This window comes from Mustela erminea, chromosome 20 (genome assembly GCF_009829155.1).
Source record: "Mustela erminea isolate mMusErm1 chromosome 20, mMusErm1.Pri, whole genome shotgun sequence".
NCBI classification, from domain to species: domain Eukaryota; kingdom Metazoa; phylum Chordata; class Mammalia; order Carnivora; family Mustelidae; genus Mustela; species Mustela erminea.
Window position 1 is genome coordinate 34197109 of NC_045633.1, and position 21463 is coordinate 34218571.

Below are 21463 nucleotides of genomic sequence, written 5' to 3' on the forward strand. Positions count from 1 at the left end.
TGCCAATGAAGGAATGTAGAAAGATTTAGAAAACTCACCACTTTGCAAACTCCAGTGAAGTAACTGATTCAGAAATAGATCATCAGTGGATACTGAAATCACTGGTCTAAGTGAACGGTCTAAAATTATCACCCCCCAAAAGATTATTTATGTAAAAGCGCCCTGAAGGTGGGAAGGTGTGACAGACACCTTAGCCAAATGGTCAATCTTGGCATTATCAAAAATGAGACAAGAGGACAAAGTTTCTCTTGATACAGGCAATGAAAAATTACGTATCACCTCTGCAGTATTCTAACCAAAAAAATTTCACCTGCAATCCTTAGGGAAAAAAAATAGATAAATGCAGTTTGTGAGACATTTTACAAATAACTGCCTAGACCCTTCAAAAATATCAATGACGAGAGACACCTATTTTTCTTAATAATCGAATGTGTCTATGCATTGGGCCTACTGATTTTCAGAGGGAGTTTTCTGAATTATTTGCAAATAATCTGCAGTCGTTGCTTGACGCTTCCTCTTCTCTTTTTCTTCTCGAACCCTTACTTACTCCATCAAGATTCTGGGATGCAGCTGGAGACCGCTAGCCTGGTTTCTTAGAGTATCAGTGAGGGGCGGTGCTCCAGCAGAAGTCAGCCAGAGAAGAGGGTGGTTTCCGGTATATCTTTTTCATCATCCCACATGCTCCTTCATGGGCTTCACGCCAGCACCTATACTCCACTGCGCTCTAGGAGGTTCTAGGCAGGTCTACTCCCTCGCCAGGGTGGTCTCCTGAGGGACACGGTTCACAGTATCGTGAATGTACTTAGTGCCACTGAGCTGTGCACTTCTAAGTGGTTAAAATGGTAAATTTTATGTTACGTGCATTTTAGCACAATATAAAAAAGTAAAAAACAAAAAACATTCCTGAGTGCCTCCTGAGGACCTGGAGACACAGCAAACAAACATTGGCTGAATTCACTGTACACAGGGACAGAAATATAAATCAAGACTGCATGATGACGTCAAAGCGGGTCTCCAAAGCATTTCTATCAGAAGATCCCTTTGTGGGGCACCTGGGTGGCTCAGTGGGTTAGAGCCTCTGCCTTCAGCTCAGGTCATGATCCCAGGGTCCTGGGATTGAGCTCCTCTGCTCAGCACGGAGCCTGCTTACCCCTCCCCCATCTTGCTCTGCCTGCCTCTCTGCCTGCTTGTGATCTCTTTCAAATAAATAAATAAAATCGTTAAAAAAAAAAAAAAGACCGCTTTGTGGAGTAAGACAACTGGCAGGCCCTCAGCCATCCCCCACTAGCTCCTGCCCCCGAGACCTTCAAGAATGAAGCACTCAAATACCAACAAAACATATTTCAAATAGTTTAATTTTAAAAATATTCTATTCAGTGCTAAAATATGTCTTCACTCACTGTTGCCCATTTCCATTTTCTTAAACTTTTTTGAACAAAAAATAAAATCACAAAGTTCAATTAAACATGCAAATTTCAAAGAAGAGGGAACTTTCTAGAAAGTCTGAGCTGAAGGAGTACTGGGGGGGGGTACTGTTGTCAGAACCTCAAATCCTCGCTGGGGCAGAGTCTGTGGCAGGAGGCAGGGGACCGCAGCAGGAGCAGGGGATGCTGGAATGCAATGTACAGTGAGGACCGGGGAAAGCTCGGCGTGTGTTGGGGGAAGAGGATGGTCACAGCAGGGCACAAAGGACCGTCCGCAGCCGGAGAGCCCACGAGAGGCAGGACAACTCAGGAATGGGCAGAAGCGCCAGGACAGCAGGAAACCTATACAGACTTTCCCGCCCTCGTGTAGAGCCCTTGCCTTCCCTCCAAAGTCTCTACCAGGCCTTCTCCCAAGGCAGCTTACAGGCCCCTAGCAGAATAGGAAGGTTCATGAAAGTACAGTCTCCATTCAAGTTCAAGTAACCTAGGCACTCTCTTCTCTAGAGGGCGCCTTCCACATCTCTTTCCTCCTGTAGAGGCGCCAGCAGCTCAGTCCAGAGGTCCTGGAGCAGAGACTGCTTGCTACCTGGAGGTGACAGATGGACCTCGGGATGGCTGCCGCTCCAGCCTCCTTGGGGTGCAAAAAAGACAGGAGTGCTCCTCTTCTCAGGAGCAAGCGGACACAGGTGCCAGGGACGGGAAGATGATGCCACGACCCCAAGTCCCACCTTCCAGCCCAGAAGGCTCCTATGTGCAGGCTCTGGACCCCAGTGCTTGCCCTTACCCCAGCAACAAAGCACGGCCAGAACCAGAACGCAATAAATAGAGGCAGGGGGCCAGGAGGCGGAGCGCGCCAGGACGGTGCTAGCTTTCTGATGCTGTCTGCGGCGCTGCCGGCTGGTCCCCGCAGAAGCGTTTCAGGGGCGGGGCACCGGAGTCTTCCTCTTCCTCGGCAACCTGGAAGCAGAGCATGCAATTATAATAGGGCCTCCCCTCTCTACTAGAAGCTCCCATCCACCCTAACTGCAGCCCAGAAGCCCAGCCGCAACCTTCCTGCAGACAAACTCCATCCTCCACCTCATAACCGGACACGCCAGTTTCCCCTGCTGCGTCTGCACCCTATACTCAATGCTATAAAGTCTAATTCATATCAACAGAGTCCCTTTTTAAAAAAAAAAAAAAAAAAATGGAAAACCCAGGGCGCCTGGGTGGCTCAGTGGGTTAAAGCCTCTGCCTTCAGCTGGGGTCATGATCTCGGGGTCCTGGGATCGAGCCCCGCATTGGGCTCTCTGCTCAGCGGGGCACCTGCTTCCCACCCACCCCCACCTCTCTGCCTGCCTCTCTCCCTACTTGTGATCTCTGTCAAATAAATAAAATCTTTAAAAAAAAAAAAAAAAAGCAAAACTGGAAAACCCAAAGTGTTCCTTACCTGTGTTTCTAGTGGAACTGGTTCTTCCTTCGTGAGGGTGGGAGGTTCATCAGCGACTTCTGAGGCAGGCAGGGAGGGCTCTGAAAAAGCAGCAAGGTCAGGGGGCCCTGGCTGGCTCAATCAGTTAAGCATCTAACTCTTGATTTCGGCTCAGGTCGTGACCTTGTCGTTGTGAGATCAAGACCCGTGTCAAGTTCCACGTGGAGCCTGCTGAAGATTCTCTGTCTCGGGACGCCTGGGTGGCTCAGGTGGTTAAGCCACTGCCTTCAGCCCAGGTCATGATCCCAGGGTCCTGGGATCAAGTCCCACATCGGGCTCCTTGCTCAGCGGGGGGCCTGCTTCTCCCTCTGCCTGCCTCTCTGCATGCTTGTGTGCTCTCTCTCTCTGATAAATACATAAATAAGATCTTTAAAAAAAAAAAAAAAGTTCTGTGTCTCCCTCTCCCTCTCCCTCACCCCGCCCCTCTAAAAAAACAAAACAAAACAAAAACTAAAAAGGCAGCAAGATCAGTCCAACTGCACGGCCTCCTGCCTCAGGCTGAGGGAGCTTCCCTCAGAGCCACGCTGGTGAGGCCGGCACTGGCTGGGGAATCAACACATGTTATCAGAAGAAATGCACCAGATACAGTGGGAAAAGCATCATTTGCGAAGTCAGGAGGCATGAATCTGGAGACCTCGGTTCCACCAGTTACTGGCTATGCGACCCTGGACAGGCCATTTAAGCTTTCGAAGACTCCACTGCCTCGTCCGCACAGCGGAGACTACACTGCTATTCCCCGCAGTTTCAGAGCAGCACACCAGGCATCGACAGGAAAAGTGCCTCGCACAGAGCCGGCCGCTCGGGCATGCTGCCTGTTCTCTTCTTTCACCCCGCGAGCAGGGAAGACACAACCCTTCCCCTCAAAAGCCCACACTGTTAACAAATAGCTCAAGGCTGCCAGGCCAGAGGCACCTTCTCTAACCTCTTCCTCCAAAGAAAAGAAACTTCAAGAGTACAGGCCCCTCCAAGACACTCGTCCTGGGCCAACTGCGACTCACCCTCGAGGATCTCCTGGCCCAGCGTCGGGGGCTGGGAGTCGTCTGTGCGGAAGTCAGACGTGTGTGCTGGGCTCAGGGACTCACTCTGCTGGGGGCTGGGGCTCGAGTTGGTGCTGCTATCCACCTTGAGTTGATAGACATCGGACACCGAACTCTGGTTGCTGTTTTCATCTGAAAACCAAACATGACAAAGGCAACAGCTGAGAGTAGTCATTTTTCTTGAAGGAAACAGTTCACAGCAGAGGGCCGGTGACTCCTCAGGCAGCCATGGGCACAACCAAATGGAATGATCGCTGCCCAGACGCACCCTGAGCCAAAGGCAGACAGACGAAAGTAGGGCAAACAGTCACCAGTCTGAGTTGAATAATATAAACATTTTCTTTTTCATAACATACATTCTAAGCACCAGAGGCAGCCAGAATCTTTAGGTTTATGCAACATTTATATTTCAGGAAGGTCAGGATAGGCTTGGTAATCCCTTCTTTATTACCCACCAATTAGAGTCTAGACGTGGTATTGTCTTACGTCCAATGGAAGGGAGGGACGCAGCTGTGCCCTCAACTTTTCTCAACACGGGGTGAGTAGAAAATGCTAAAGTCTGCGCGGCCTTCTTGGCTATCTCAAGGAAGGTGGTGGTACCGGCAGGTGGCCACACAGGCCCTTCAGCAGCCCCGGGGGCCACCTGACCGCCTGAGGACCGAGAAATTCCCACCTGGGAAGGTCTGTCTGAAGGCTGCAAGTCACCCCCTGACGTCAACACTTCGGAGGCAAAAACTCCCTCCCCTCCCTCCCCGGCAGCAGCTGGTCCCCGGAGCTGACCCGTCCTACTGCTCTGACATGGCCGTTTATTCCTTCCACTCCGCCACCTTAGGGCAGGCCTCCGGCTCTCGGCCCGGCGCCCCGCCACACCCCGACGGCCGCTCCTTCAGTCTCCTGTTCTCCCACCTGCCCTTCTCACCGGTGCCGGGGGGATCACTCTAAATCCTCCCGTGGCTCCCTGCTGCCCGAAGGATACAATCCAAACTCCGGGGCTTCCCCAGGGCAGGCACAGATGGCCCTATGACAACCTACAGAATCTCATCTGACCTCCAGGCTCACTGCCCACCCATCGTCCAGCTGCGCAGACCCGCTTCACACACAGGTGTCCGGCAGGACTTGCTCTTTCCAGTCTTCCTGGAAAGCCCCAGTACAGAGCACTGTTCAGCTCAAGCACCACGTCCTCTGTGAGCCTGTGTCCCAGGCTCCCTTGGGTGGAAATGACCACCTCCTCTTTCACATTCCTATTGTATCCCACGCACACCCACACTCATTATTTTACACGCCGATTTCCTTCTATTCCACGCTGTGCAGGCAGGCTTTGTGGCTCGCTCATCCTGGGACCTCCAGTGTGCTACCCAGTACCTGGCACACAATAGGCGATCATCAAATGTTCACGGAATGAAAGGGACGGGCAGGATGGTGGCCAGATTGGGGAAACGGGCCTTCATACGTCTCCCAGAGCTTTAGTGATTCCTGGACACCCCAAACATAGCTAGAAACCCGTTCCCTTGCATTCCCCTTCCTCTGTCATACTCCCTGACCTTGGGGAGTGGATACCTGCAGGCTACCAGTCTTGTTCCAAAGGGAAAATCGTAAGCCCTTTCTAGTCTTTACTCCTGCAAAGACCAGGATCTTCTACGCTAAAACAGAAGCAGTATTTTACTAGAAAAGGAATAAAGTTCTGTCACTTCTGAGCTCAGGCAAACAATTCTTCCCTGAGCATCGGCTTCCTTCGATAGGGCTGATGATAACCGCCTGCTTTACATCACAGGCTGAGATAAAGATAAAAACAAGAAACTCCAGGGCAAGTCCTTCTGAACAGCGGCCACCACCCAGGTGTGAAGCTAGTACGGGGACCGCAGGGCCAACACAGGCGGGACGTTTCCTGAAGACTGATTCAGGAGGTGGAACTTGGCTGAAAGTGGACAGGAGAGGCCCCGGCTTTGGGCGGCCTACTCCAAGGCACTATCGTCATAAAACACACCATCTGAGAAGAGAGCTTCTGGGCCAGAAAGCCTAACACGGGGTCTGTCACTTACTGGTTATGTACCCTGAGATACAGAACTTCACCCCTCTGAGCCTCGGTTTCCCCAAATGGAACACGGAGCTCCGATCATCTGCCTTGCACGGTTGTTGTGAGGCTTCAAGGAAAAGACGTGATGTAAAGTGCCAGCAAGATCCCAGCAGAGCAGCAGGCCCTGAAGGGGCACGTGGAACTATGGTTCCCGTCATGAATGGGTTCAGAGCTAAGTGCCGCTTTTCCTGCAAGGAAGACAGAAGGATGCGACTCACCCTGGAATTCAAGAAGAAGAGAGGAATTGGCTGAGGCATCAGAGGGAAAGCCATTAGGTTCCCGGGCTGCTGAACTGTTCGATTTTGACTTTTCTTTCTAGAAAAGGAAAAAAAGAGGAATGTGACAGAGCCAAGCAGGAGACCCACAGAGAGGGAGAAGGGTGCTGTGGGAGACACCACAGAGGTCTGGATTAGGACTGAACAGGAGTGACGACAACAGTGTGAGGACTTAGGACCCAAGGAATAACAGAATTCTGGATAAGGTGTCCCCAAGCCTCAGGGTCTCTGCTCTTTCTTGTAAAACGGATCCTGCCGGTGCTAATATCGTGACTCAGAAGGGAGAGGCAGACACACGGGCTGCCACTAGCGCTCCCTGCACTTCTCTTCTGCTTTGAGCCGAATGCTCTACCGCACCCATCCCCATGTGGAGGGAAGAGAAATACAGACTACCCATTTGAGGATTCCTGTTCTGGTAGCACAGCAGGAAAAGGGAAAAATGGGTCTCTGATCGGACCCAGGAAAGAGTCGCTTTATACGTAAGGCAAGTAGGGACAGGACAAAGAGGCCCCGCTAGCCTGATCACTGACCAGTCAAGCCATCCACCCAGAATGACCACCCCATGTGCTCCTCTGCCTGTAACACCATTTCCGTCAAGCATGATGTAGGTTACACACGTGGGGAAACACAGGGCAAAGGTAAGCACTAGCTTGCGAGGAGTGAGCCCTAAGGAAAGGAAATAAATCCATCCAAACACTTCCAAAAGAGAGCACCCCAACAGCCCAAAGCTGAAATCTGGGAGAAAGCTCAAATTTACTATTTTATACTTTTTATACATGTCTATTTGTTATACATAAATCTAATTTTTGTTACTCTCAAACCCGCCGTCAATCAGCTGCACATTCACGAACCACGTTCCCTTCACTTTTTTCATACGCAGACATGATTTTAACGCAATCACACTTCACACTTCACCACAGAAACTACAAAAACACGATTTAAAAAAATGTATCTATTTGGAGAGAGCACGTGCTTGAGCGGGGCGAAGGTCAGTAGGAGAGGGAGAGAGAATCCCAAGCAGACTCCACACTGAGCAGCAGAGCCCGAAGTGGGGCTCGAACCCACGATACTGCGATCATGACCCGAGCTGAAACCAAGAGTCGGACACCCAACCAGCTGAGCCACCCAGGCGTCCCGCTCAAAACTTTGAAATATACACTACGTAGAGTTTGTGCCAATCTACTCTCTGGTCAGTGATGTCCCTGTCCCTCAGGTCCTTCCCACTTCTTCACCAATTTGATTGTCATTTGCCATTTTCCTAATCTGGCAGGTCTATACTAGGTCCTTAGAGGATGGCCCTCTACCACGGACCGCTGGAGGGACGATAAACTCGGGGGCCTGAGCAAACACTGGCAGAAGCCCTTGGGAGACAAAGGGAGCTGGGTCCCGGGCAGGGAGAACTGGAATTAGGCAAGGGCCAGGGGCTTACATGTGAGAACTGGGTTAGGGCGGGGAAGGACTTTCTACCAGTGCCCGCGACTCCCCATTCACAAGCCCAAGAGATTTAACTGCCTGACCTTGGGCCCCTGTGGGAAATGGGACCACTAGAGCCAGGACTGGATGAAAAAATCAAAAGTGGTAGCAGAGCTGCCCTAACTTTCACCCACCAGCTCCCTGGGGCTGGCAGGGACCAGGAAGGACAGCAGGTCCCAGACAAAGGCAGCACCCAGGAGACTGGTACTAGGGAACTGCCTGGCAAGGAGGGGAAGAGGGAGCAGGGGTGAGGGAAGGGCTGAATCCTAAAGCTCACGCAGTGACCTAAATTCACCGGGAGGAAGGAAAACCACAGGCCGGGCTTACATCCACCCTCAGCTACATATCGCTAACCAAGGCAGCTCAGAGTTCTCAGGAAATAAGAAATAAGTGCACAGAAAACACTAGCGACACTGGAAGAAACAAGCACCATTAAAGACAATAAATAGAAGAAGCTATACTAGAAGAAGGAGGCTAGGAAGACATGAGAATTTACATAAAACCGTAAGTCTCGGGGCGCCTGGGTGGCTCTGGTGGTTGAGCGTCTGACTACTGATTTTGGCTCAGGTCATGACTGCCAGGTGATGAGACTGAGCCCCTCACTGGGCTCGGGGCCCAGTGTGGAGCCTGCTTAGGATTCTTTCTCTCCCTCTCCCTCTGCCCCCTAACCCCCCCCCCAAATCAGGTGTGACACTCTCTCTCTCAAAAAAATATGAAAAAAAAAAAAAATTAAAACATAGTCTCCTCAGAAAGATAAGGATGCTGGAAAGTTGTTTTGAAGAACCACCAATTGAGGAAATTTGGTATGGTTAATGTAATTGTTGAAAATAAAAATGAAGCGACAGAGTCTAGTAGCAGAAATAGATACAGCTGAAAACAAGCAAAACCTTGGTTGAGAAATCAAGAGTACATGAGAAAGAAAGAGATGAAACAAATGATAAGAAAGGGAAAAATAAAGAAGCTAGATATCAACATCACAGGATAGTCTTACAGAAGTCCTGGGAGAGCAAAGACAGGGAAGAAATTCCAGAAGTTTCCAGGAATGCAAGACCACCTAGGAAGAATCCAGAAGAATTAGTGTGACACTAGATTGTTCAACAGCAACACCAGAAGCACAACAATTGAGTAATAGTTTCAAAATGCTGAAGGAAAACCTAGAATTTCACACGTGGGTAAAATAATCAGTTAAACATAAAAGTGAAACAAAGATATTTTCAGGAGTAAAAAGATATTTTCAGAAAGTTTTCCCCACAAAAGCTCTCTCTGACAAAACTCTTGGAAGGTATGTTGCAGCAAGAAAAATGAATCTGGGAGAAAGCTATGATAAAATAGGTGCAAAGAGTACATAATACGTAACATTTACTTTGTCTAACTCAGCAGTGACTAAAACAAGAAACTTCTGTAAGAACTGAAATATCTGATCTGAAATTCCAGTCAAAACTGAGGACAGAGTAGGGATGGAAGTAGGAGAGGAGGGAAGGAGAAGCGGTTAAAAATGTGTTACGGGGGGCGCCTGGGTGGCTCAGTGGGTTAAAGCCTCTGCCTTTGGCTCAGGTCATGATCTCAGGGTCCTGGGATCGAGCCCCGCATCGGGCTCTCTGCTCAGCAGGGAGCCTGCTTCCTCCTCTCTCTCTGCCTGCCTCTCCTCTGCCTGCTTGTGATCTCTGCCTCTCAAATAAATAAATACAATCTTTAAAAAAAAAAAAATGTGTTACGGGTGTTACCAGGTTCCAAGGGTAATGCAGACGTTGATAAGCTTCATACGTCGACACGGAAGAACAGGCAGTAGAAGTCTTACTAAGTTAGAAGTAGGTAATAAAAAAATGAAAACAGAATGCAGAACTTTCAAATCAGCAAAGAAAAGTTTGTCTAGCCATTGTGAGGCAAAGAGAGGAAAAAAAAAAGAGTGTATTATGGCAAAACTCCTTGTGCATATTAATAGAATTTTTAAGTGGTCAAACTTCCCCAGCCGTCCTGGCCGCTAGATGCCACACAAGCTATTACAAACACACACGGTAAATACATAAGTCCTGAGGCAATTTCTAGGAGACTCCTACTAAAAATGATGAAAATTCTATCTGCCCATCCTTCTGCTCTGTTGGTTAGAGCCTAAATGTGTAGAATAAATGGCTGGACCTTGACCTCGGAATACAAGGTCAAAACTGGCTCAGAGGAATGGGGAGTTCCTTAACGGTATAGAGTTTAGTTTTGCAAGATGAAGAAGCCTAGAGAATCACTGCACAAGGTGAACGTACTTAATACCACTTAATACCACTGCACAGGGTGAACGTACTTAATACCACTAAACCGTACATGTAGACATAAAAAAAACACTGTACATTTAAAAAATGGTTAAGATGGTAAATTTTATGGTATGTTAAACTAAAATTAATTTATTAATAAATTTATAAACTAAAATTAATTTATTAATAATTCTCATTATTCTCTTTAAAAGTTAAAAAAAAAAAAAAGGAGCAGAAAGCCTGGAAGAAACCTGGGCCCCTGGAGGTTTCTGGGGCAGAACTACACCAGTTCCAGAATACAGGCTTCTAAGCACTAGCCATAGACGACTAAGAAAATGAGTAAAATAAACTTCTTAAACCACTGCTATCTTGAGTTTTCTGTCACCCACAGCGAAACCTAATGCTAATACACCCAATAAACAAAAAACATGAAACAGGTGACAGAAGAGAATTTCAAGACACACTAAACCAAACATAAATCAAAAGGAGACAGGGTAGAAATTGTAATATCAAATAAAATCGAATTTGAGGAGAAAAAATTTTGGGTATAAGGGACAAAGAAGGACATTATATACTGGTAAAATGAACGCCAGGTCAAGATGACATAATAAGGGGCGCCTGGGTTAAAGCCTCTGCCTTCGGCTCAGGTCATGATCTCAGGGTCCTGGGATCGAGCCCCGCATCGGGTTCTCTGCTCAGCAGGGAGACTGTTTCCTCCTCTCTCTCTGCCTGCCTTTCTGCCTACTTGTGATCTCTGTCAAATAAATAAATAAAATCTTAAAAAAAAAAAAAAAGATGACAAAATAATAACAATGGCATAATCATATAAATACATCAAAAACAGTTTCAAACAAAACATGACAAGTGACCCATCAGCCGTGAAGCCGCAAATATATCAACAATTTCACACACCCTTCTCAGAAACATAATAGGACAAAAACACAAAAAAATAAGCAACAATACACAAGATTTGGGTTAACATAATAAATGCTTCAATTGTTTAAGTCATACCTAGAGAATATATTTGTTTTAATCACAAGTGAGTGGTCTGAAAACCAATCATGTACCAGATGAGATCACAAAAAAAGTCCATAATCCCAGAGAACTAATATCCTATTAATTCAATAAAATCTGTACACCAATTTTAAAAAGATAGTTAAAACATCTCATAAATCTAGAAATTAAAAATCATTCTATTAGTGCCTGCCTTGGCAGCACATATACTCAAAAAAAAAAGAAAAATCATTCTAATAAATAAACTTTGGGGGCGCCTGGGTGGCTCTGTGGGTTAAGCCTCTGCCTTCGGCTCAGGTCACGATCGAAGGGTCCTGGGATCGAGTCCCACACTGGGCTCTCTCCTCAGTGGGGAGCCTGCTTCCCCCTCTCTTTCTGTCTCTCTGCCTACCTGTGATCTTCGCCTGTAAAATAAATAAATAAAATCTTTAAAAAAAAAGAAAAAAGAATATCACAAATAACTACATACCAGCACATGTGAAAACTCTTGATCGGTGTTCAAGGTGTCACTGGCATTGGAATGGGCCGACTAATTCCTCATTATACAAGACTGAGCCATCCACTGCCAAAAGTTTAGCATTACTGGCCAACTAAAAAGTGCCCTGCCTCATTTCTAAATACAACTGCGGAAATGAAGAAAGGTGAGGACCTAGCACTGAGCCTTATTAAAGAACCAATGGCCTATTTGCAATCGATAAATTTCTAGGAATACATAAAAGGCAAAATAAGTACCAAAACCAGAGATAACCGAAAAGCATCAATCACCATTAAAACTACCATGATGATAATGAAGGCCCAGAAAGTACTAAAGATGACATCTACCAAACTTTCTCATTTTCACCAGTTGTTCTAGAAATCAAGAGGGGAAATTGCCTAATTTGTTTCAGGAGGTGAATGTAATCTTAATACTATAACAAGGTAAAGCTAGGATAATAAAAGAAAATCTAGACCAATTTCACTTATGAACCAATGTAAATATCTTAAATGAAGTATCTGTGAATTGAACACTGCATTCTACGACGGGGAAAGAAAGCATATCCAAGTAGCATTTCTCTCTCTCTCTCTCTTTTTTTTTTTTAATGTATTTATTTGACAGAGAGAGATCACAAGCAGACAGGTAGAGAGAGAGAGAGAAGGAAACAGGCTCCACGCTGAGCAGGGAGCCTGATGCTGGACTCGATCCCAGAACCCTGAGATCATAACCTGAGCCGAAGGCAAGGCTTTAACCCACTGAGCCACCCAGGCGCCCCTAGAATTTCTCTTATGCATACGAGAATGTAAAAGTTTCAACATCATTGGAGCGCCTGGGTGGCTCAGTGGGTTAAGCCGCTGCCTTCGGCTCAGGTCATGATCTCAGGGTCCTGGGATCGAGTTCCGCATATCGGGCTCTCTGCTCAGCAGGGAGCCTGCTTCCTCCTCTCTCTCTCTCTCTGCCTGCCTCGCTGCCTACTTGTGATCTCTCTCTGTCAAATAAATAAATAAAATCTTTAAAAAAAAAAAAAAAAGCTTCAACATCAGAAACTTTATTATATAATTCACCCTACTAAAAGATTACAGATTAGAGGAGGAAGATGGCATGAACATTTCAGTAAATGCAGGAAAGGCAGCTGGATAAAGTCCAACATCTATTCATAATTTTTAATAAATTTTGGGAAACTAAAATGAGGAGGGAATTTTTATTTTGATAAAATAATGAGGGAATTTTTATTTTTCCAAAAAACCTACAGCAAGAGAGAAAATCTGTCCTACTTAGTATTAATACTAAATTTAGTATAATTTAGTATAAAATATATACAAATCAATATAATTTGGTATAATTTAGTAGAATAGTATAAATAAAAATCTCTCTAGCCCAGGGCAAAATAAGTAACAAAAAAAGAGAATGGAGAGCTCAAAAACAGACTAGATATGAATACGGCACACAACAAAGGTGACATCAGAAATCAAGAGAGAAAGTAAATAGTAATAGTAAACAGCATTAGGGCAGATAGCCCTCCGTGTAATGGAAAATCGAAATTAGATTCATATCTCCGTCATTAACAAAAAAAATACAAAGCGTAACAGGAGATGGAGATGTTCTTTATGATCACGCAATGTAGAATAATTCTGAAACAAGACTCAAGAAGCAAAAACCTTAAGAAAAAATTGATGAATCTGACACAAAAAAATGAAAGGCCTAATACCGATAAAGTTATCAGAGAGGCGACATGTCAGACAGAACACCTGCAGGGTAACAATCTGACCGGAGCTTTCTAGATCTAGGATATCAACAAATCCATGCAAATCAAAAGGTAAAGACAGGAGACCCAATACAAAAGTAAGCAAAAGAAATCAGAGAAGAGGATATTTAAGTGGATAAAAAGGAAATCTGAAGAGATGAAATCATTCACCTCACAACAAGTAATCAGGAATACGGGAAATGAAAAAGACAACTGGGGCACCTGGGTGGCTCAGTGGGTTAAAGCCTCTGCCTTCGGCTCAAGTCATGGTCCCAGGGTCCTGGGATCGAGCCCCGCATCGGGCTCCCTGCTCCACAGGGAACCTGCTTCCTCCTCTCTCTCTGCCTGCATCTCTCCTACTTGTGATCTCTGTCTGTCAAATAAATAAATTAAAAATCTTTAAAAAAAAAAAAAAAGACAACTAACAGGATGGCAGGACTGATCGTACCATATGCCAGTGAAGTTGTAGAAGCCGGAAGGCCCTGGCACTCCTGGGGAAGTGTACTAACTACACTGGTGCAGCCCTTCTGGGGAGAGATCGGGCAACAGCTGTGTTTTTGTTTTGTTTTGAAGATTTTATTTTTTTATTTGACACAGAGAGAGCACAAGCAGGGGGAGCAGCAGGCAGAGAGAGAGGGAGAAGCAGATTCCCCATTGAGCAGAGAGCCCAACATGGGGCTTGATCCCAGGACCCCAGGATCATGACCCGAGCAGAAGGCAGAAGCTTAGCCAACTGAGACACTTTGGGCAGCAGTTATTAAAAACAATTGGTATATACACCCTTCATAGCATTCCCACTCCCGGGCATCTACCCCACAAGTCATCCAGAAGGATGCTCTGAGGTTTGGTCACTCTAGTCATCTGTGCTCCCAAAAAGCTGGAGGCAACACACAGAAACAGACCCACGCTCAGACACTTGAAATATGGCAAAGGGGCGGGTGGTGGCTGGGTGGCTCCGTTGATTGGGCATCTGCCTTTGGCTCAGATCATGAGCTTAGGGCCCTGGGACTGACCCCCATGTTTGGCTCCCTGCTCAGTGGGGAGCCTGCTTCTTCACCTGCTGCTTCCCCGGCTTGTGCTCTCCCTCTCTCTCTCAGATAAATAAGTAAAATTTTAAAAAAGAAAGAAAGATGACAAAGGGGCTCTATAGAGTAGGAGGAAAAGAACAGTCTTTTCAATAAATGGCGCTGGGACAAATGCACATCCAGGTGGGAATAAATGAAATCGGGCTCCTACTTCAAAATACACAAAAATCAATGCCAGGTGTGTTGTAAAGGGAAACTGAATAATGAGCCTGTAGAAGACTATATGGAAGATTACCTCTGTGGCCTCGAAGGAAGAGGAGAATTTAAACATTTCAAAGTACTAACTGTAACAGAGAAGATTATTTTGTCCACATTGAAATGAGCAACGTCCATGACTCAAGGCGGCCTAAAGGAAGTGCAAAGGCAGACGTGGAATGCAAGAAGGTCTGCCTAGTAGAGAATCGACAAAGACTTTGTGTCTGGAACACAGGGAATTGCTACAAGTCATAAGGAAGAAACAAGCAAATGGATGAAAGAGACACTTCCTGAAACAGGAAATCGGAGACGTTCAACCCTAAACGTTGAAAAGGTGCTCCATGTTGTTAGTAATTACATACTTAGTCACCAAGTTAAAAGCACAAGTTCTTTACCTATAAAAAACAATACCAACTGTTCATGAGGATGGGGAGTCATGCGAACTCTCCTGTTTCTGGTGGGAATAGACTGGTGCCATCACTTTGAGAAAGAGTTCGGCATGAACGACTGTAAGTCGACACAGGCAGACTCCGAGACCCAGCAATTCCACTGCCAGGAACGTATCCTAGAAAAACCGACGTATCTGCTGACCCACATAATGAATAAGAATGTTCACAGGAGCATGATTTCTGGGAATAACCCAAATAGCCATCTACAGGAGGACCAGAGAGGTAACTCATGGTCCGGGCCTATAATAAAATTCCACCCAGCACTGGAGAGGGACAAATGGCTCCAAGGACAACATCGATCAATTTTACAAACATTACACTGTGCAGAAAAAGACACACGAAACAGATCATTTATGATGCTGTTTATATAAAGTTAAAGAAGTGTTTACAGGGATGCCTGGGTTAAGCTGGTTAAACTGGTTAAGCTGCTGCCTTCGGCTCAAGTCATGATCCCAGTGTCCTGGGATGGAGTCCCACATCCGGCTCTCTGCTCGGCGGGGAGCCTGCTTCTCCCTCGGCCTCTGCCTGCCACTGTCGGCCTGTGCGCTCTCTCTCTGTGACCAATAAATAAATTAAAAAAAAAAAAAGAAAGAAAGAAGTGTTTACAAATGAGTAGAGAAGTGGTAAGAAAAGCAAAAGTAGGAGAAAGACCCTCGGGCCAGGGAGGGGAAGTTGGGACGAGTCCAGCAGAGGTCTCTCGGGAAGTTGGCAATGCTCAATGTTTTAACCTGCGTGATTTTTACCAGGGTACTAGCTTTATGTTTCTTCCTTATGCCATATATTTAGGACTTACATTCTTTTCTGTGTGTTTTTTCTATTTATTTATTTTTAAAATGTATTTATTTGAGAGAGAGAGAGAGGCAGTGAGAGAGCGCGGGAGGAGAGAAGGTCAGAGAGAGAAGCGGACTCCCCACGGAGCTGGGAGCCCGATGTGGGACTCAATCCTGGGGCTCCGGGATCACAACCTGAGCCGAAGGCAGTCGATTAACCAACTGAGCCACCCAGGTGCCCTCTGTATGAGTTTTAAATCTGAGCTTTTTGAAAACAATTTGGGAACACAAGTTGGAGACAATCTGGGTGTTTACCACGTGGGGAAGGTGTAGGTAAATGTGGTCACTGCGTGTAAGAGAACACAATGCAAGATGCAAAGGCAGTAACTCTATTTACAGTTACAGAAACTCGGACAGTTCTCAAAAACAAGGCTGAACAAAAGAAAAGAAACAAGTTTTTAGCACAATGCTCTATAAATTTTAAGATACAAATACCATGCAATGCAATGTATTTTTCTTTCCTTCTCTTTTTTAAAGATTTATTTAATTGAGAGAGAGAGAGAGAGAGACGGAACACTTAAGAGCACATGAGCAGGAGGGGCAGAAGGAAAGGGAGAGAGAATCTGAAGCAGATTCCACACTGAGTGCAGAGCCCAGGGGGCTCTATCCGCTCCCCCGCCCCAGGGTCCTATCTCACCACCCTGAGCTCACGACCCAAGCAGAAACCAAGAGTTGGACGCTCAACTGACTGCGGCACCCATGTGCCCCAGCACTATGTAGCTTTCAAGAATACACCGCTATCCACATAAACCCAGGGAAGAGGGATTAGAAAAGTATATACATACATAAAACACGTATAATACACTATAGCGGATAGCTAGTCAGGTAAGAGCAGGAGTCAGCAAACTTTTTCTTACGGTGCCAGATAAGAAATATTTTAGGCTTTGCAGGAGTTTAGGTCTTATGGCAACTATTCGCCTCTGCCATTACGACTCAAAAGCGGACACAGACGATGAGGAAACCACTGGGCATAGCTGTGTTCCAATAAAACCATATTGACAATCACAAGAAGCAGGTCTGGGCTGTGGTTCACTAAGCCTTGGAAAAAAAGGAAGGGTTAAGAAAAGGGAATAAAGGGGGAAAATAAAACAGAAAGAGAGGCTTTGCATGGATCGACCACCTTCAAGGGTGCCTTGAAGTACTTTCAACTCAATTTTGGGTAATAAATTCCTTTATAATTAAGAGACAACCAAGGAAAGAACCAAAGGAAATAAACGGTACCTTTTTGTTGTTTTGATTTTCTTCCACACTTACCTCCTTGCTGTCTGTCACAGGAACCCATTTAAATATCCTAAGGGACGTGTCACCCACGGTCACCCACTTTTTCTCCCTGAAAGAAAAACACTTCTTAAAACCGATAATGGAACAGATTTTTTGCTCATGTGATTTGCTACTTCTCAGTGGATCATTCCTTCAATCTTTTTTAATATTTTTTAAAATTTAAGTTTATTCTATTTCAGTCATGTCTACACTTAACGTGGGGCTCAAACTCACAAGCCCAACATCAAGGGGAACATCCTCTCCAACTGGGCCAGTTAGGTGCCCCAATCTCCTTCAATCTTAAACATCTTCTAAACTTCTTTCCATCAAATTATACCTATATCCTACCTTGCAAATCATCCCTTCCAGAAAGACTTCCCTATCAAATTCCTTTGGCTCTGTACCCCTTACTACCCTTTTCTCAGTGTACCAAAGCCCTTTTTTTTTTTTTAGAATTTATTTATTTATTTGACAGAGAGAGATCACAAGTAGGCAGAGAGGCAGGCAGAGAGAGAGAGGAGGAAGCAGGTTCCCTGCTGAGCAGAGAGCCCGATGCGGGACCCGATCCAAGGACCCTGGGATCACGACCTGAGCCGAAGGCAGTGGCTTAACCCACTGAGCCACCCAGGCGCCCCCCAAAGCCCTTTTTACCTCACACACTACATCCGTACTGAGTACCAGCACATTTTCACACTCAGGTATCTACCTGGAATTATTTCTTTATTTTTCAAAAAGTAATTCAGGGGCACCTGGGTGGCTCAGTCAGTTAAACTGCTACCTTCTGCCCAGGTCATGATCCCAGGGTCCTGGGATTGAGCCCTGCATGGGCTCCTTGCTCAGCTGGAACCCTGCTTCACCCTCTCCTCCCCACTCGTGCTCTCTCTCTCAAATAAATAAAATCTTGAAAAAAAAAATTAATTCAATTCCACTAATATTTATAAAGCCCTAGTACACAAGGCCCTACAGGAGATAAAGAATGTATAAGATATGATCCCACATAGCAGCCCATAGGACTAAAAAACTAAGTAAGGGTATCATCGTGATACATGGTGATAAGTAAGTTGAGAAAAGGGGCACCTGGGTGGCTCAGTGGGTTAAAGCCTCTGCCTTCAGCTCAGGTCATGATCTCAGGGTCCTGGGATCGAGCCCCACATCGGGCTCTCTGCTCGGCAGGGAACCAGCTTCCCTTCCTCTCTCTGCCTGCCTTTCTACCTACTTATGATCTCTTGTCAAATAAATAAAATAAAAATCTTTTTAAAAAGGGGGGGGAGTGAGAGAAACTTTAAAGCATCAAATCACTGTAGTACTTATAAAATAAAAAAAAAGGAAGTTGAGAAGAAGGCTGAAAGACTGGGCTATGGCGTGGAAGGAGAGCTCCCAGGACCTCTGTGCACCTGTGGCTGAAACATGATTCCACTTAGAAATAACTGCAGCGGGGCACCTGGGTGGTTCAGTGGGTGAAGCCTCTGCCTTCAGCTCAGGTCATGAGCTCAGGGTCCTGGACTCGAGCCCCACATCGGGATCTCTGCTCAACGGGGAGCCTGTTTCCTCCTTTCTCTCTGCCTGCCTCTCTGCCTACTTGTGATCTGTCTGTCAAATAAATAAATAAAATCTTAAAAAAAAAAAAAAAGAATTGCAGGCATAGGACGGGGTGCTTCCAAGCCTTACACTGGTTTCTGAAACCTTAAAGCAAAGACTGCTTTAAGGTTTTATCTTACAGAGAAAGCTACGTTTGAGATAAGCCTTAAAAAAATTAAGGCTAAAAGAAATTTCCCCCATTTGGGGACATGCAAGTGACATTCTTGAATAAGGACCAGATAATGGACAAGCAGAGTTGGGGAGCCTAAAAGTTTCAAGTCCAAATGTGAGGTTACAAAAAAGAACAAAAAAAAGAAAGAAAGAAAGAAAAAAAAAGGAACTGTTGTGAATGCTGATATTGACGATGTTGTTCAGCAAACAGAAAGAAGAATGAACTACAGACTTAGGAAATCAAAATCCACTCCTGGACAGACCATTCCACTTCCTCCTTTACTCAGCGAATACTACACATGACCCTGTGCTAGACCCTGGGGACACAGGCAGCAAGATGTGCAGACCCTAGATTCACAGAGCCTCATTCCAAGTAGGAAACAGCTCATTCCATAGTCAATCATTAGGTTTGACAACATCAAACTGCCCCTTCTGTTAAGTTAAAAAGTCAAATACAGGAAATGTCTTATAATTCAATCTAATACAATCGCGGGAAGTTCTATGAAGGGGACCTGATTTAGATTAGGGATCTTGAAAGGTGTCCCTTAAGAAAGCAAGTTTTATGCAGAGCCAGAAGTTAACTAGGCAGGGAGGAAAAGAGGGTAGAGGATGTCAGGCAGCATGTGGCTCCAGCTGGAAGATGACAAGAAACTCCCAGACAGAGGGCAGTTTGAGGCTGGTCTGGTGAGATGGCAAGGACCATCTGGTCTTTAACCTAAGATCAGGAAGAGTCACGGAAGCCTTGTTTCTACAGCAGGGGAGGGCGATGATAATATTTACTCTCCAGAAAAATGAAATCACCCTGGGGGCGCCTGGGTGGCTCAGTGGGTTAAAGGCTCTGCCTTTGCTCCGGTCATGATCCCAGAGTCCTAGGATCGAGCCCCGTATCGGGCTCTCTGCTCAGCTGGGAGCCTGCTTCCTCCTCTCTCTCTGCCTGCCTCTCTGCCTACTTGTGATCGCTGTCTGTCAAATAAATAAAATCTAAAAAAAAAAAAAAAAGTTAAATCACTCTGAGAGCAGTGTGAGGAATGGACTGGGTAATGGGGCAAGAGCTGAAGCGAGCTAAGAGTTCCAGGGGAGAGAGGATGGTCATCTGGCCTAGGCTGCTGGGGGCTGGGGGCTGGGGGTGGGGGGATCTGCGGGTAGAGACTGCCAAAAGAGAAAGGTATGGTGGTTCTTAGGTTTCACCAAAAAATCCTAGATTTGGAGGTGGAAAAAAAAATCATTATTTAACCAATATAGAACCCTTATATACGAGATAAGGAACTTGTGGGGAACTGAACAAATAAACAACCCCCCCCCCAAAAAAAGAACCCCAGGTAATGATGCCCCCCATAGGGGTGGAGGTCTTGGGAAGGAAGGCTTCCTGGAGGGAGCTAACCCCTAACCGGGCTTTAAAGCTATGACTCGGAGTCAGCCAGAGAAAGGGCTGGAGCAGAGCAGTGGGCTGTTAGACGTGAACGGCATAAATCGTCGGAGTTCCTGGTCCAGGACAGGCGGGCAACCGGCCCCGCAAGGAACAGGACACAAGCCGTTCCCGAGCGAGGGCAGCTCTCGACTCCCTCCCCAGCGCGCAGCACGAGCCTGCCCCGCAGGCTCCGCGCGGCCCAGCACCGGAGGAAGACGGGGGGCTCCGAGGCCGGGACGGCCACGCCGGCTCTCGGGGCAAATTCCGCGAGCCGCTCTCGCCAAACTTAGAACTGATACGCAGAGCGCCCGGTCCGGCCGGCGGGAACCCCCCGGACATGTCAGCTACTGCAGCGGGCAGCTCGGATCGCGAAGGGCTCCGGAGACCCGCGACCGCGGGGAGGAAGCGGCGGGGTCCTGCGTGCGGGCGAAGCCCCGCAGCCCCCCGCGCAGCCGGAAGCCCGCAGCCCCGCCGGGAGACGCGCGGCCCGCGGGCAGGTGGGCGGGCCCACGAGCCGGGCGCCCCCCTGATTGGTGGGAGCCGGCGCGCCCTCTGACCTCACGCCGACGCGAGCTGCGCCCTCCTCCCGCCTTGTCGCGCCCCCCCTCCCCCCAAGCGTCCGCCGGTCGGCTCCCACCCCGCCAGCCAGTCCTGCGCTCCTGTGGGCCTGGGCCGGCGACCCCGGCGGCACCCTGGGGTCCGGCCCCTCACCATTTCCGCACTTTCTCGATGGCCGCCATCACCTTCTTGATGTCGTCCTTGGCCCGACTGCGGGTCTCGGCCCGGACCGACCGGCCCGACATGGCGGCAGCGGGAGCGGCGGGGGCCGGGACACTGCTCCCAAGACACGGGGAATCGCGCGCCTCACGCGCCGCCGCCCGCCCGCCGCAGCAGCGTCACCGCGGCCGTCGCCCCCTCCGTGCGCGCGTGCGCGAGGAAGCGCGCGCACCCGCCCGCCTCTTGGGGCTCGAGGCCTCAGCGCGCCTGCGCGCCCCGCCCCGGGCGGCCGTCCCTGGGCGCCCTGGGAGTCCCCTCCGTCCCCAAGCGGGCAGGGGAGCGCGGCAGGCGGGCGGCACGTGCTGCGGGCAAGGCGAGGTGCGAGGCGCTCCCAGTGGGGTCCCTGGCTCCCAGGGGGCTTGGGGGTTGGCACCTTGGTCCTCTGGCCGTGGTTGCTGCCTTGACTTACGTTTTAGGCCCTTGACCCTAACAGGTGCGCGGTTCTGTCCGTCTGGTCTCCAGCACCCTCGCTTTCCAGATAGC

At 47.6% G+C, this 21463-nt stretch overlaps 1 protein-coding gene across 1 annotated transcript; it reads right to left on the reverse strand.

Moving 5' to 3' along the window:
- Positions 1–1497: 1497 nt before the first annotated feature.
- On the reverse strand, positions 1498–21122 carry BCL7B (BAF chromatin remodeling complex subunit BCL7B). The gene is made up of 6 exons (XM_032328169.1): positions 20915–21122; positions 17041–17116; positions 6222–6318; positions 3891–4061; positions 2854–2933; positions 1498–2381 (listed from the first exon to the last, which is right to left on the reverse strand). The coding sequence occupies exons 1-6, from the start codon at positions 21004–21006 to the stop codon at positions 2289–2291; spliced, it is 609 nt and encodes a 202-aa protein (XP_032184060.1). The 5' UTR covers positions 21007–21122; the 3' UTR covers positions 1498–2288.
- Between the last annotated feature and the right edge of the window lie 341 nt (positions 21123–21463).